The sequence below is a fragment of the Astyanax mexicanus genome, chromosome 10, assembly GCF_023375975.1.
Source record: "Astyanax mexicanus isolate ESR-SI-001 chromosome 10, AstMex3_surface, whole genome shotgun sequence".
NCBI lineage: Eukaryota > Metazoa > Chordata > Actinopteri > Characiformes > Acestrorhamphidae > Astyanax > Astyanax mexicanus.
In genome coordinates this window covers 4611771-4625577 of record NC_064417.1, presented here as the reverse complement: position 1 = coordinate 4625577, position 13807 = coordinate 4611771, and the positions used below count along the sequence as shown (strand labels likewise).

The window sequence follows — 13807 nt, the reverse complement described above, 5'->3', positions numbered from 1 at the left end:
TAATTTAGTTGCAAATGTGAAACTTGTATATTATGTAGATGTATTATACACAGAATTATCTATTTTAAGCATTTATTTATTTTATTGATTACAGCCAATAACAACCCAAAAGTCACTGTCTCTGAAAATTATATAATTTAATATATATATATATATATATATATATATACATATATATATATATATATACATATATATATATATATATATATATATATATATATATATATATATATATATATATATATATATATATATATATATATATATATTATATAATACCATTTGGTACTTTTGGCAGTGTGCCAAGTCCTGCTGGAAAATTAAATCCATATATCTCTCCATAAAAGTTGTCAAGAGAGGGAAGCATGAAGTGCTGTAAGATTTTGGGAAAACACTGCACTGACAACTTTTATGGAGATGCGGATTTTATTTTGCAGCAGGATTTGGCACACTGCCCACACTGTCAAAATACCAATTGGTCTTATATACTATTCACATTTTCTGAGACATTGATTTCTGGGTTTTCACTGGCTGTAAGCCATAATCATCAACAATAAAAGAAATAAAGGCTTAAAATAGATCACTCTGTGTGTAATACATCTATATAATATATGACTTTCACATTTTAAATAGAATTACTTAAATAAAGTAACTTTTTAATGATATTTTATTTTTTTGCAGTGCTCAATTACATATGACTTCTAAAATGTTTAGCCTTAAGTTGTATTTTAATTCGCACTGTTTACTTTCTTTTATGAATGAGAATTTTCATTCTGATGAGGAACTATAGAGGGATTTCAAAGCCAAGATCACTGATAAAATCAGTACTGAATACCCAGACACACAAGATAAATATGCCACTGCAGAAAGAGTTTGGAAGTCTATCATCAAGATCAAATTCATAATAAAGATTCCAAGTAAACATTACAATATTTCACAATTATTCATCCCAAAAAAACAGTCTGAAGGCAAATATGTAGGATGGACTTTAGTTATTTATTAATTAGTTTATTTATGTACAGAGTCAATAGTAAAACAAGACATCACAACTTGTGAGGAGGAGACTACACTCTGATGACCTGCTCAATAGTTGACAGTTTTAGCAGGCCTGGTCTCCTCAAGCTCAGCTTCCAGATAGATAGAGCGGCGATGGCGACGCAAGATCTCGATGGCCTTCTGCTCCACAGACGCGGGTGTGATGCCCAGATCCTCAAAGCCGGGCAGGCCTGGATACTTCATGTCGGTGGTGTGGAACTAGCAGAAAGTGGAAACGGACACAATTTAAAAATCTCAATATTGTAATTTAGTAGCTTACTTTCTGGCTTGGTTAAAATAAGTACGCTCTATTATTTACATTAAAGCTTGTCCTGCTTCTAACACACCTAAACCACCAGCCAACGTAAATGTATTAAAAAAAACGAAGGCTTTTTTTTATATTACGCAAGCAAAGACATGAAATACCATGACCTCCAAACAGCACAGTGAACTGATTAAATCAAAATTAAACTCTTGCCAAAATCAACACACAGACATTTGGAGAACAAATTGCAGCAAAAAGCAGCCCTGCCAACTATGAATCATAAAGGGTGGACCCATCATGCTTTGGAGCCGTGCTGTTGACAGAAATGCAGCACGAGTGGAGGTAAGCATGGATTCCACTGAATATCTGTTGAATGAAAATATCTACTGTAAAGTTCTCCTGAGCTAAATATCCCAAAAGCTGACCCAGGAATATCTCAGAACTAGAGGTCTTCTGGAAAGAAAGATAGAAATACATTACAACTAAACTCTTTTAAGAGTTCACGTGTTTTTGCAAACTGAGATTTCTGCAAAAAGGGTTTTTTCTCCAGCTGATGTATATACATTTATTTATGAAACTTCCTTTTTTTATTGAAATGTATTTTTAGGAGACTATTCAGAGAATGGTGTACATTTTTTAAAGCAGATGTCTAAGTTTGGGTAGAATGGGTGATGGCACAGAGTATGTGGAAAAATCACTGTAAACTGGGTGGCTGATGAATCCGATTCCAGGTTATGTTCAGTCAAAGAGAGAGAGCGAGAGAGAGAGCACTTAGGCCCAATAACCTTAGCTTTTTTTTTTTTTTTTTTTTACCCCTTAGCCATAGCCTTCTGTTTTGTGCATGCCATCTAGGGGTAGGGTGTCCCGATTCTTGTTAGGGCTGAAGGGGTAAGTTAGGGGACGAGTTGGGGCTACATGGCCCTTCAAAACGGAGATTTTTCAAAGGTACACTCAAAACAGAGGACAAGCGACCAAAGAGAAGTGGGATTGGGTCTTAGAGTTGTTTTTCTTTGAGACACTAATATTTCAGGCTTGTAAGCCTAGCGTAATACATACCCGGTCGACCTTGTCGCGAGTTGTCCAGGGCTCAAATGGATTTATTTCAAAGAACCTGGCGATAAGACTGAAACCAAAGCACAAGTGTATTCATTATAATCATTTTCAGCACTATTAGTCCCCATCCGTAACCACACATAATCTAAAAAAAAAAGATAATAGAAACGCATTCATTTTCATAAGTTTCCACATAATATAATATTATAACATTGTTATAACATATGATCCTAGTCTCTTCAAACTAGCTATGAATATTTTGAGGTAAAACACCACAGCACTGTTGTAAGTCGCTCTGGATAAGGGCGTCTGCTTAATACCTTAAATGTAAACGTAAATATTACAGAAATGCTTACTGATAGAAAGGGCGAGGCATTGGGTAGGCTACAAAGGGTCTGAAGGCTACAGCATACACATACTCCACCAGGTCATGCAGCAGGTACCGGTTGGGTCTGTTAAGAGAAAGTGGTTAGAAGTTGAATAAATGGACTGTAGGAGGAAATAAAGAACCCATTTTTTCTGCTGTCTGCGTTTTGTATTATAAGGTGTGTTAGATTAAAAGGTCATTTCATTTCATAGAGGGTTTTATTTAATTTTTTTATAGTTTACATATACATTTTAAACATAATGTATAGTATATTCAGTGATCTAATACACCATTAAAAGACCAGTGTGCTCCTTTACTTGTTTATTACTTTCATTCTATGAAAAAAAAAATAGTTTTTTAGTGTAATATCATAATATTAAAACAGATATTTAAAACAGATCTCAAATGAGCCATTCATAGAACTGTCCCAAATTCCATTATATACATCTAATATTATTTTGCTTTCCTCATTTTTACAGTGCACAGTTGGGACTTAGTCAATAAACACAATTTCACATTGTATCATAACTTATACGCATATCATGCTTCACAGTATATTTCATCTTGAAATAATTTATTAAACAAAGAGAGTCAATCTGCATCAGTAAAATGTTTATTTCCTTTATTCATGAATAGGATTGTTTGTATTCACATTCCTTTGATTGCAGTAACTAAAATAAAGCTGAGGAACACCTCTGCGAACCAAGGTGCGCTTCTCCTGCCACAGCATAAAAAAGCGCAATAAAGGCTAGGTTACTGGTAGCGATACCTCGCAAAATCTGGACACTGTTTTATTTTATTATTATAACTTTACAACTAGAGCATAAATAAGCAGCAGGTTATAAATAGCGGGTAAATAACTAATGGTAAACACAGCAGCCCTGTCAGAGATCATGAGCAGAAAATGCTTTTTTCCCCCCTCTGAGCTTCTTAAACTGGCAGCTTAAGTCATTTTAATATTACGACTTTACTCTCGTATTTTTTTTTTCCCTCTTTACTCTTGTGACTTTTTCTGGCAGGCTACTGCATTTTTTTTCTAAACCAGCCATGTCACAGCACTATTCACAGTATATAAGGTTATCTGTGTACATAGCCTTTTAATTACAGGTGCGGCTCAGGTGCTGCCGGTATACGTTTTAAATGAGTGGGTGCGGCTTACATTTATTGCATTTATCTCCTTTCTAACACCTGTTTAATAAGAGTGTCAACCCAGTCAGACAGCCATAATTCAAGTCCAGTCAAGAGATGTATCGTCATTACATCTGAGAAAAGGTACACAGAGTAACGAAATTACATTCCTCCGGAACCAAACAATAGACAAACAAAGTGCAAGAGTAATGATACTGCAACAGAAAACTATAACATTACAATAAATACAGCAGATGAGACAGTTTAACAGACAGGACAGTGCAGCTTTTTTTTTTAGTTTTTTTTTCTTAAATGAAGCAGTAAATATTGCTGATAGGGACAGAGACATTTTAGTTTCAGAGTGTGTGTGTGTGTGTGTGTGTGTGTTTGTGTGTAGAGTGTTGGGGTGGTTGGGTTGGGGATTCAGCTCCGTCTGTGTGTGTTGAGGAGTCTGACTGCATGGTGGATAAAGCTGTTGCAGAGTCTGGTAGTGGAGGCTCTGTGTGTTGAGGAGTCTGACTGCCTGGTGGAAGAAGCTGTTGCAGAGTCTAGCAGTAGAGGCTCGGATGGTCCTGTGTCTTCTGCTGGACGGCATCAGAGTGAAGAGTTTGTGTGAGGGATGGGTGGTAAGTAGAGGCGCTGCTGGGCTTTCTTTGTTATGGAGCTGGTGTTGAGGAACCAGGTGAGGTTCTCTGCAATGTGATCACCGAGGAACTTGGTGTTCTTTACAATTTCCACAGCAGAGCCGTTGATGTTCAGCAGGTGGTGGACACCTGGAGCTCTCCTGAAAGTCAACAACCATCTCTTTGGTTTTATCCACGTTTAGAGATTATTGGTTCTGCACCAGTCCGTCAGCCACTGCACCTCCTCTCTGTATGCTGAATCGTCGTTCTTGCTGATGAAGCCAACTACAGTAGAGTCATCAGCGAACTTGATGATGTGGTTTGAGCTGTACTTTGCAGTACAGTCATCAGTCAGCAGAGTGAACAGCAGTGGACTGAGCACACAGCCCTGGGGGGCGCCGGTGCTCAGTATGGTGGTGCTGGAGGTGTTGTTTTCAATCCTGACTGATTGCGGTCTCTCAGTCAGGAAGTCTAAAACCCATTTACAGAGGTTCAGAGTTCAGGCCCAGGAAGCTTAGTTTTCCGATCAGATGCTGAGGGATGATGGTGTTGAATGCTGAACTGAAGTCGATGAACAGCATTCGAACATAGCAGCCCACCCCCCCCCCCCCCGCAGTCTTACCTAACAGGTCCGAGTCACGGTGCGCACAGAGGCAATTATGTGGTCCAGCTGAATAAGGGAGTCTGGGATTGCACAGTTACCCAAGTCTCTCACACAGCAGTCTCTAAACTCGTGCTGGGTTGTCAGCTCGATTCAGAGGTAGTCCAGTTTATTCTCCAGGGAGTGGACACTGGAGAGCAGGACAGACGGGGCCGCTGGCCGGCTGGAGTTAGCCATTAGATTAGCGTGGACTCCAACTTGCTTACCGTGCTTCCGGCTCTTTCGGCCTTCTTCTGGTCAGCAGGCTCAGGAAACGTCGCGGATTTTAGGAGGCCTAGTGTGCGTAGCTTCGCTCGTAGGTACAGCTTTTGGTTGATTTTGCAGGTTTAGGAAAGTCTGTTGGTCGTAAATGTGGGTGCCAGTTGCTCTGATAGCGAACTCTTGCATGATTGCGAGTTCAGATCGGGTTTTTAACAACAATACAAACAAAAAAAAGCACAGTGTTTTGTTCCCGGAGTGGCCACTGCTCGCGCCACCGACAGGAGGATAGCATAAATCTAAAGAGTGCGACTTTGAAGTGACAAGCACCTTCTACATTAAAGTATTAATAAAAGTATTCTCTCAGTACAAATTGTTTCATATTTTAATGGTTTTTTTATTTATAAATATTTAGAATTAAGTATAATTGTATTTATAAAAATACATTCTTGCAGAGATGTTTCTACTTACCCAACTAACGCGTATGTTTTGCCGTTGGCATCAGGATCTTTGATGGCATTCACAATGGCCTTGGCCACATCCACCACCTAAAAATAGATAAAAGGAGTACACAAATAAAAAACTCAACCAAACAACAGATGGGCATTTCACAAAACAAGATGTTTACAAACCTTGCGACCAAATAAAAATGCCTGACAGATTTTTGTGTATATGACAGGTCTGATTTGGGCTAAGCTAAGCAATAAAGAAGTAAAGAAAATATTATATATAATTTAATACTGGAAAGTAAATTACTCACATGGCATGGTTGTTTGACTGTTTTCTTGCCCATTTCTATAAGTGGAACAGCCTTGCCAAACCAGCGCATGTCTATAAAGAAAGGGGCAAAGATACACAAAAGAAAGAAAGTGAAATATGGTACCACTTAATTAATGAAAACAACTGGAAACCACAAATCTTTTTTTTTTTGGAAAAGATAAAGACATACTACTAGACACATACTAGCAAAGTGATTGAAAAAACGATCTTCTCTTCCAAACATCTCGGATGGCTTCATGATAATTGCCTCTGGAAACTCATCCCTCACAGCTTGCTCTCCAACAGCCTGCCCAAAAAGTTAATAAATAATTAGTTATTTGTTTGACCAGTTATTTAATGTAGCTAGTTGCTAAAGTAACACTGCAGAGTATTGTTACAATATTTAACACTAATCCTGATAACTTATAACTCTTTAACAAGTTCTTTAAGAGTTATCAATTCTAAATTTGACATAAATTCAAACATCCAGGCAAAGATTAAGAGAAATATCGTGAATGAGGCACTGTACCTTATTTCTCAGATATTTTGAGGGGCTGCGGATATCGGCATTGAGGTGGGACATGTGGACAAACTTTGTGACTCCAGCTTCACGTGATGCCTTTGCGATTTGCAGAGGGATCGTTACGAACACATCCTCATACTTAAAATTGCTGTAGAGAGAAAAATGACAGAGCATTGCACAGGCTGCACTTCTGCTGTTAGCTGCACTTATCTACCAAACTGATTTCCAGTAATAAAAATGTTCCTACAAACCTGGTCTCCCACTCTTTTCCCACCAGATTGATGACAACGTTGGAGTTAGCTATTGCTCTTTTGATTGATTCCTTATCCCTTGGATCCCATTCCTAAAAAAACAAACCACAGAAGCCTCTCTAATTGCATGAGCTTACAAATCACAAGGTAATAAAGGCCACTATTTGTGGCACATTATTATTATTATGGTTACATGTGTTTATACCATAAAGAGAATCTGGCCAAGATCACCCATAGGCCTGAGGTACATGAGATCATACTGGTCACAGCGGTGAGGGATCACGACCTGGGAGCCTATTCGACCTGAAATAGAAAGCACACCATGTACATTTTTTTTTTATACAAAACCTGTTTATACATTTTTATATCTGGATACTATCTGGATACACTGGAAGACAGGATTCTGTTTACACTTGTCATTAAAATGTGACAGATGTGATCTGATTTTACACCAACATGTGCATCATTTCAAACTCCACTGCTCTCATTTACTGTAAGCACACCAGAGCTCACACATGGCCATAAAAACACCTGACAAGTAAGACAGTGAGTGTTAGATTAGAGGCCATTTACTCTCAGAGAGGACTATATTTTATTTAGTATGATCTTGTATGCTATGTGTTCTTTCACTCCTAGTTCATACAGGATCTTGTTCGCTCTCGTAACCTATTAATCATCTTTTTTCTAACTTTTTTTTTTTTTATCCAAGTTTATTTATATAGCACTTTTTACAACAGAAGTTGTCAAAAAGCAGCTTTACATAGAAAAAAAATCAGGTCCACGCCTCTTATGAGCAGAACCACAGAGATGCCAATTATCAGAGCTACCCATCCCCCTCAGGTCGACCCGCTCAGTACAAACATAACAAATAAATAATAAAAAAATAACCAAACAAAACAACAGTACAGAGAGATAATGTGGAGCTATAGCTAAAGCTATTGTAACAGGTACTAATTTATGGCACAGCAGGCTGTGAAGAGCCAGGCTGGGCAACATCAATAACAGGGCATCTCCATACATGTAGAAAAGATAGATAGAGAACACAGAAAGAAAGAGAGATGGAATTAGTTTTGACTGGATTTATTTTAAACAGAAACTATAAAACATTATCAGAGTGTGATTATTATCTAATGACTCCGGCAGGTCTGAATATAATAATAGCCTAACTAAAGGGAGAGAGCCAGAAGGTAACATAGACGTGGAGGCTCCCTGAAACAAACCCCATGCAGAAGGAAAACACCAACACCAGCATCTTAGTTTACCCACAATTCCCTATGTCCATGAACCCATGGATCTGCAGCCTTATCTAAAGGGAAAAACATTAATTACTAAAAGCTAAACTAAACAAGTGTGTTTTTAGTCTAGACTTAAAGATCGAGACTGTGTCTGAGTGCCGAACATATTCAGGGAGATTATTCCAGAGAACTACTAAGAAACCAGCACCCTGAGATCTAAGTACTCACGATGGTTCAGTCTACGGGAATTTGATTGGACGCCATTGTAGTGGTGATAGGACTGGACTAATAATAGTCAATAATCAATTTTCTAGTTTTAATAAGGGCCCTGGCTGCAGCATTTTGAACTACCTGAAGTTTATTTAAGTTACTGCAGTAGTGCACTACAATAGTCTAGCCTTGAGGTAATAAAGGCAGGCCCTAAAATTCTTCTGCTTCATGCGGGGATAAGCCATTTCTTAGCCTGGCAATGTTACGGAAGTGTAGAAAAGCTGTTCTACTAACATTAGTTATGCGTTAATCAAATGCTAGATCTGAATCTATCTATTGTATCAAAGGCTGCCCTCAGATTGAGAAGTACCATTAGGGAAACACAGCCTTGGTCGGCGGCAAGAAGCAGATCATGTGTTATCAGAACTAAAGTTGTCTCAGTGCTATGATGAGACCTAAATCCAGACTCGAATTTTTCATAGAAGCGGTTTCTTTGCAGGTAAGAGCAAAGTTGTTAGGCCAGACAGACAAATGGTAGAGTGAAATAGATTTGGTTTCTGTATCAAAGGTGTAACTACTGCTATTTTAAAAGCTTTGTGTACATGCCCCAGGGTGTGCGATGAGTATACTATCATTAACAGCAGTTTAATTATTTCTGGTAGTACCTGTTTTAGTCATTTTGTGGGAACTGAATCAAGTATGCAGGTTTTGCTGTTTGAAGAAGAGATATTTTCTCTAGTTCTAGCTGTGGAAGTGGGTTAAAGGGTTGAATTTTTCCCTGAATGTTTAATTTTTATTTTTTTTATTAAAGAAGTCCATAAAAGCATTGCTGGTGTGAGTGGCTGGAATCTGAGTTTCAGTACCTGGTTTTTAGTACATTGGGAAATATCTGGCTGGGTTAATAACAGTGTCAACCCTGTCAGACAGCCATAAAGCTAAATGCTCCCTCTGTGAGATCACGAGGATCTTTTACATTAAATCACATTTAAAGTCTTCTAGCAGTACAAATATCTCCATATTTTAATTAATTAATGAGACAGAATGAAAAGGTGAGACAGAGAGGGCAGAAGAGAGAATATCAACGGTAATGATTAATTATATTAATGCTTATCTACAGACTTATTACCGCCTACGTGACGGAATCTGACCCGAGGAAATGCATTTCAATTACACTTGATTTAAATGTGTAATCTGATGCATCTAGGGGGGTTTATACGTGCCCTATAACAAGGACAAGTGGAATCTGTACGTGAGCCGATATGAACTGCAGACAGACCTTGTAGAATCTGTGTACAAACCCAAACCTGGAGTACAGTCAGTTGTACCTATTTCTTAGTTCTGTACTGTATTATAAAAAAAACTGCCTCTGTTTGCACTTTAAGCATAGTCTTAATATGACTGGTTGTGGTTATGCATAGTTAAATTACAAGAGATTTAGGAGAAAAAACACAAACCATAGGCTTAATATGACTGGTTGTGGTTTGCACGTATTGTTTTCACTATACAAGACCTAGAAAAGTTTACATTTTATTTTTTATTCTTATTTCTATTTCTTATAAAATCAATGTGTGAGAGAAACCAGTCTGTTAAGCTTGCGTTATATGATTTTTTTCAAATAAAACTCTAGTTTTCAAGCCATTTCACATTTTTGACGTTTTCTTTAAAATTATATTTTAATGTACCTTAAAATGGGAGGTTCAGAATCATGCTGTTGGTAGACAGAGTTATAATGGGGAGAAGGGCATGTGTCTCATTTCTATGTAGAAGTAGAATGCTGCTACTCCACTGTGCACCTTTCTCCAGAACTGTAATTCTGTGCATCGTTAATTGTGTCATATCTGTGTAAAATCCTACAATTTTATTTTACTTCCTCAGTATTTTTTTTAACTTCCTCAGCATTTGGGTAAAATAATATAACATCAAGGGAGAGATAAACAAATGATACCAAATAAACAAAATGTTTTCCAAAGCATTAGGCACGCTACCAGCAAATATGAGTTACCTGGGCAACTCATCTGACTGAACAAAAAATTTTGCAATTTGCTTATTTTTTATTATTATTATTATTATTATTATTATTATTATTATTATTAAACAAGGATCCTACAGCCTAAACATACAAATGCCGAGGTAACTCATATTTGCTGGTAGCGTGCCTTATGCTTTGGAAAACATTTTGTTTATTTGGTATCATTTGTTTATCTCTCCCTTGATGTTATATTATTTTACCCAAATGCTGTACATTATACAAATATGTAAAATAAACTCAATAAAATGATGACGTTTTAATGCACCCATAGTTGTAGCTGTATAAACACAAGCGCCTGTACAATACTATCTTTCTTATTTGTTTGTTCACAAAGAAATAATGAGCAGAAATCAGATAGTCTTATAAAGGACCTAAACCCAGAAACTCACCAAGACGATTGACCACATATCGGCCCAGGAATCCAGTGGCCCCAAACACAGTGGCTGCTATTCCACTGCCTGAGGAGCGACCACCTTTGCCTTTTGGAATGAGAGCATGGTGGATCTGCCTGTGCTGAACAGCAACAGGCCCAGCAGCCAGCACCACAGGGGAGCAGGCATCTGTACCGAGGGCAGAGATAATAATCAAGGCTTAGAGATGCAAATTCAGTGCAGTTACAAATAATACAACATTATACTTATACATTATAAAAGGTAGGCTAACTTGCTTTGCCATCATTGTGAGCCGAATAAGAACATGTAATATAAAGTACAAGTATCTTCTCAATGTTTTTCTTTATTTCTTTTCTTTTTTTACATTGTATATTAATACAAAATACATCAAAACAATTAGGGGACACATAAATTACATAGTAAACTAAAAAAAACCTTTGTCCTCCACAATCCCCTGATCTAAACCTGATGAACTGAGATGGTTATTCTGGATGAGCTGGAGCTTCACAGCATAAAACTATTGTCAACTATTGTTCAGCACCTCCAGGAACTCTTGAGAAAACTATTCCAGATGACTCTACTTCATGAAGACACTGAGAAAATACTAAAAGCTTAATGTGCTACATAGAAGAATTTAAAGTTTAAAACATATACAACTCTGAAAGAATTTAAGAGAGCAAAACTTCATTGTTTTATTCTATAAAATACAGACATGATTGCTCCCAAATTCCAAATAAAAATATTGTCATTTAGAGCATTTATTTGCAGAAAATGTGAAATGGCTAGAGTTTTCCGACCTCAGATAATGCAAAGTAAATCACAGTTTTTATGCATCGTGGTATCATGTTCTCCTCCACCAGTCTTACACACTGCTTTTGGATAACTTTATGCTGCTTTACTCCTGGTGCAAAAATCCAAGTAGTTCAGTTTGGTTTGATGACTTGTGATCATCCATCTTCCTCTTGATTATATTTCAGAGGTTTTCAATTAGATAAAATCAAAGAAACTCATTATTTTAAATAGTTTCTTAATATTAATATTGAATACTATATTTAAGCTATAAAGTAACACAAGCAGAATTATTTAGTGAATGTATCACAAACCAGAATATGTTTTATACTTTAGATTCTAGATCTCTGCCCCTCACGATCATAATTCCAGGAAAAATGAAAAAATTAATCTTTTCTTTATTTTCAATTTTCTTTTTCATTTTGCAAGTTGGATTATACCATCAGATTTGTATTACAAGATACAAAAATGGGCAAAACTGAAAATCAAGAGAAAAATAAACATTTCCCCTTTCTTGAAATTATGTTTGTGAAAGACTGAAATGAAAAACTCGATAAATGGAAAAATGGATAAAAACCTATTTCTTCTTCATGTAGAATTTAGCTTGATACAGTCCGAAAATTAAACTGCTAAAGGTTACACTGACCGTGGAGGACTTTTTTTCCTTACTGTTTACGATGTAGATTATTTCCATACGTGTTCCTAATTTGTTTTGATGAGTTTAATATCAATCTACAATGTAGAAAATGAACCAAATAAAGATATAAAGAAAAACACAGAATGAGAAGGTGTGTGTATAAACTTTTTACAGGCAGGTTACTGACTATTATCTGCATTTGTTTTTTTATTGCCAGGTATTCTTTTAGGAAAATGTAGTGAGTGTCTTACAAAATTAAATAGCTAAATAAAGCACTAAAATACTAGTCTGTGCAGAAACTTGTTTCATTTTCTGATTAAACTGATGAATTTGAGAGGCCAAACTGTCAACAGAAGATCAGGTGGTTTATTAGCTAGAAAGCTAGGCTAGCTAACAAGCTAGCAAGCTAACAGCTCCACAGATTAAGCCTTTAATTAACCAGATTGTGTAAGGGAATGCTCGTTCTCTCGCTTATGTAGTTATAACTATATTAACTGCAGAATTCCCCTGTTTAACAGCGTTTCTGATTTAAACTGAAACCCGCAGCTTATCCAGCTAAACTCTGTTACTCTGAACCGGGGTCACAGCGCTACATTTAGAGGACGACTGATTCCTTTAAACACCCGAATTCTCTACGTTATCGGCCTAAACTGCCTCTTTAAGTGTCCGCGGTTCTGAATCTGGTCTCGGTTTTCAGTTAAAACCAGCAGTTCTTCCAGTACTTACTGGGAATCCTGGAAAGGACACTCACAGGACGGCCGACCAGCACGACCGCTGCCATCTTTCAGGCCTTCAGTGAGTACGGCGGCGCAGGAGGGTCAAACACCGCTTTTAGATTTCGAGGCTTCAAGTAACGTTCCACCAGCAGAAAGGGGGTCAGTTTAATTGTTTATTCATTTATTTTTCTGACTGTTTGAGACTATAAATGTAAAAAAAAGAAAATATTATGAAAAAAAATCATTATTTGTTTTAGGTAGTGCAGTGTACAATAAATACGTTTTTATCCATTTTTAAAAAAAATGTTTTTTTCATCTCTACAGCTCACAATTGGACTTTCAGAAAAAAAAATCCTTTTTTTTTATATTTTTACATTTTTGCATTTTGCAAATTGGGTTATACCATCAGATTTGTGTTGCAAGGTCAGTGTAACGTTTAGCAGTTTAATTTTCTGACTGTATTAAGCTTAATTTGAAAATAGAAAATTGGGTATAAAACTTCATCATTTATTTTTTTTCATTTAGTATAAAAAATGAAATGTTTTTAATATAATTTTTCAATTATTTAGGTTTATTTTAGTTTTCGCAGACATAATTTTAAGAAAAATGTAAAGTTGAATCTCTCAATTTTTTTTAGATGTGTCCTTTTTTGTGTCTTGTAACACATATCAGAACAATCAGAAAATAAAGAAAAGATTAATTTTTTTTAAATGTTTCCTGAAATTCCAATTGTGAGGGGCAGAGATTAAAAAATGGATGAAAACGTATTTATTGTACACTCTACTACATTAAAAAAAGAAAAAAGTCAATTTAGCTTGATACAGTCAGAAAATTAAACTGCTAAACTGCTGACCAGAACGGACTAGTATTTCCACCTAATCAATAACATTTTAAATCCTTTATTAAGGGGGCTTATTATAAAGAAACAACAGT

At 36.5% G+C, this 13807-nt stretch overlaps 1 protein-coding gene across 1 annotated transcript; it reads right to left on the bottom strand.

Moving 5' to 3' along the window:
- Positions 1-978: 978 nt before the first annotated feature.
- ndufa9a (NADH:ubiquinone oxidoreductase subunit A9a) lies at positions 979-12987 on the bottom strand. Its single transcript, XM_007228352.4, has 11 exons — positions 12885-12987; positions 10730-10900; positions 7072-7169; positions 6867-6958; positions 6622-6763; positions 6297-6399; positions 6094-6164; positions 5805-5881; positions 2713-2808; positions 2360-2426; positions 979-1257 (listed from the first exon to the last, which is right to left on the bottom strand). The coding sequence occupies exons 1-11, from the start codon at positions 12937-12939 to the stop codon at positions 1087-1089; spliced, it is 1143 nt and encodes a 380-aa protein (XP_007228414.1). The 5' UTR covers positions 12940-12987; the 3' UTR covers positions 979-1086.
- Positions 12988-13807: the final 820 nt, after the last annotated feature.

Bases quoted from the DNA above. Each gene is read 5' to 3' on its own strand.
- ndufa9a (XM_007228352.4), bottom strand. From the start codon at position 12,939: ATGGCAGCGGTCGTGCTGGTCGGCCGTCCTGTGAGTGTCCTTTCCAGG. The intron at 7,170-10,729 runs GTGAGTTTCTGG...TTTCTATTTCAG, and splicing joins ATATGTGGTCAATCGTCTTG to GTCGAATAGGCTCCCAGGTC. The intron at 6,400-6,621 runs GTACAGTGCCTC...CTTTTTGGGCAG, and splicing joins CAAAATATCTGAGAAATAAG to GCTGTTGGAGAGCAAGCTGT.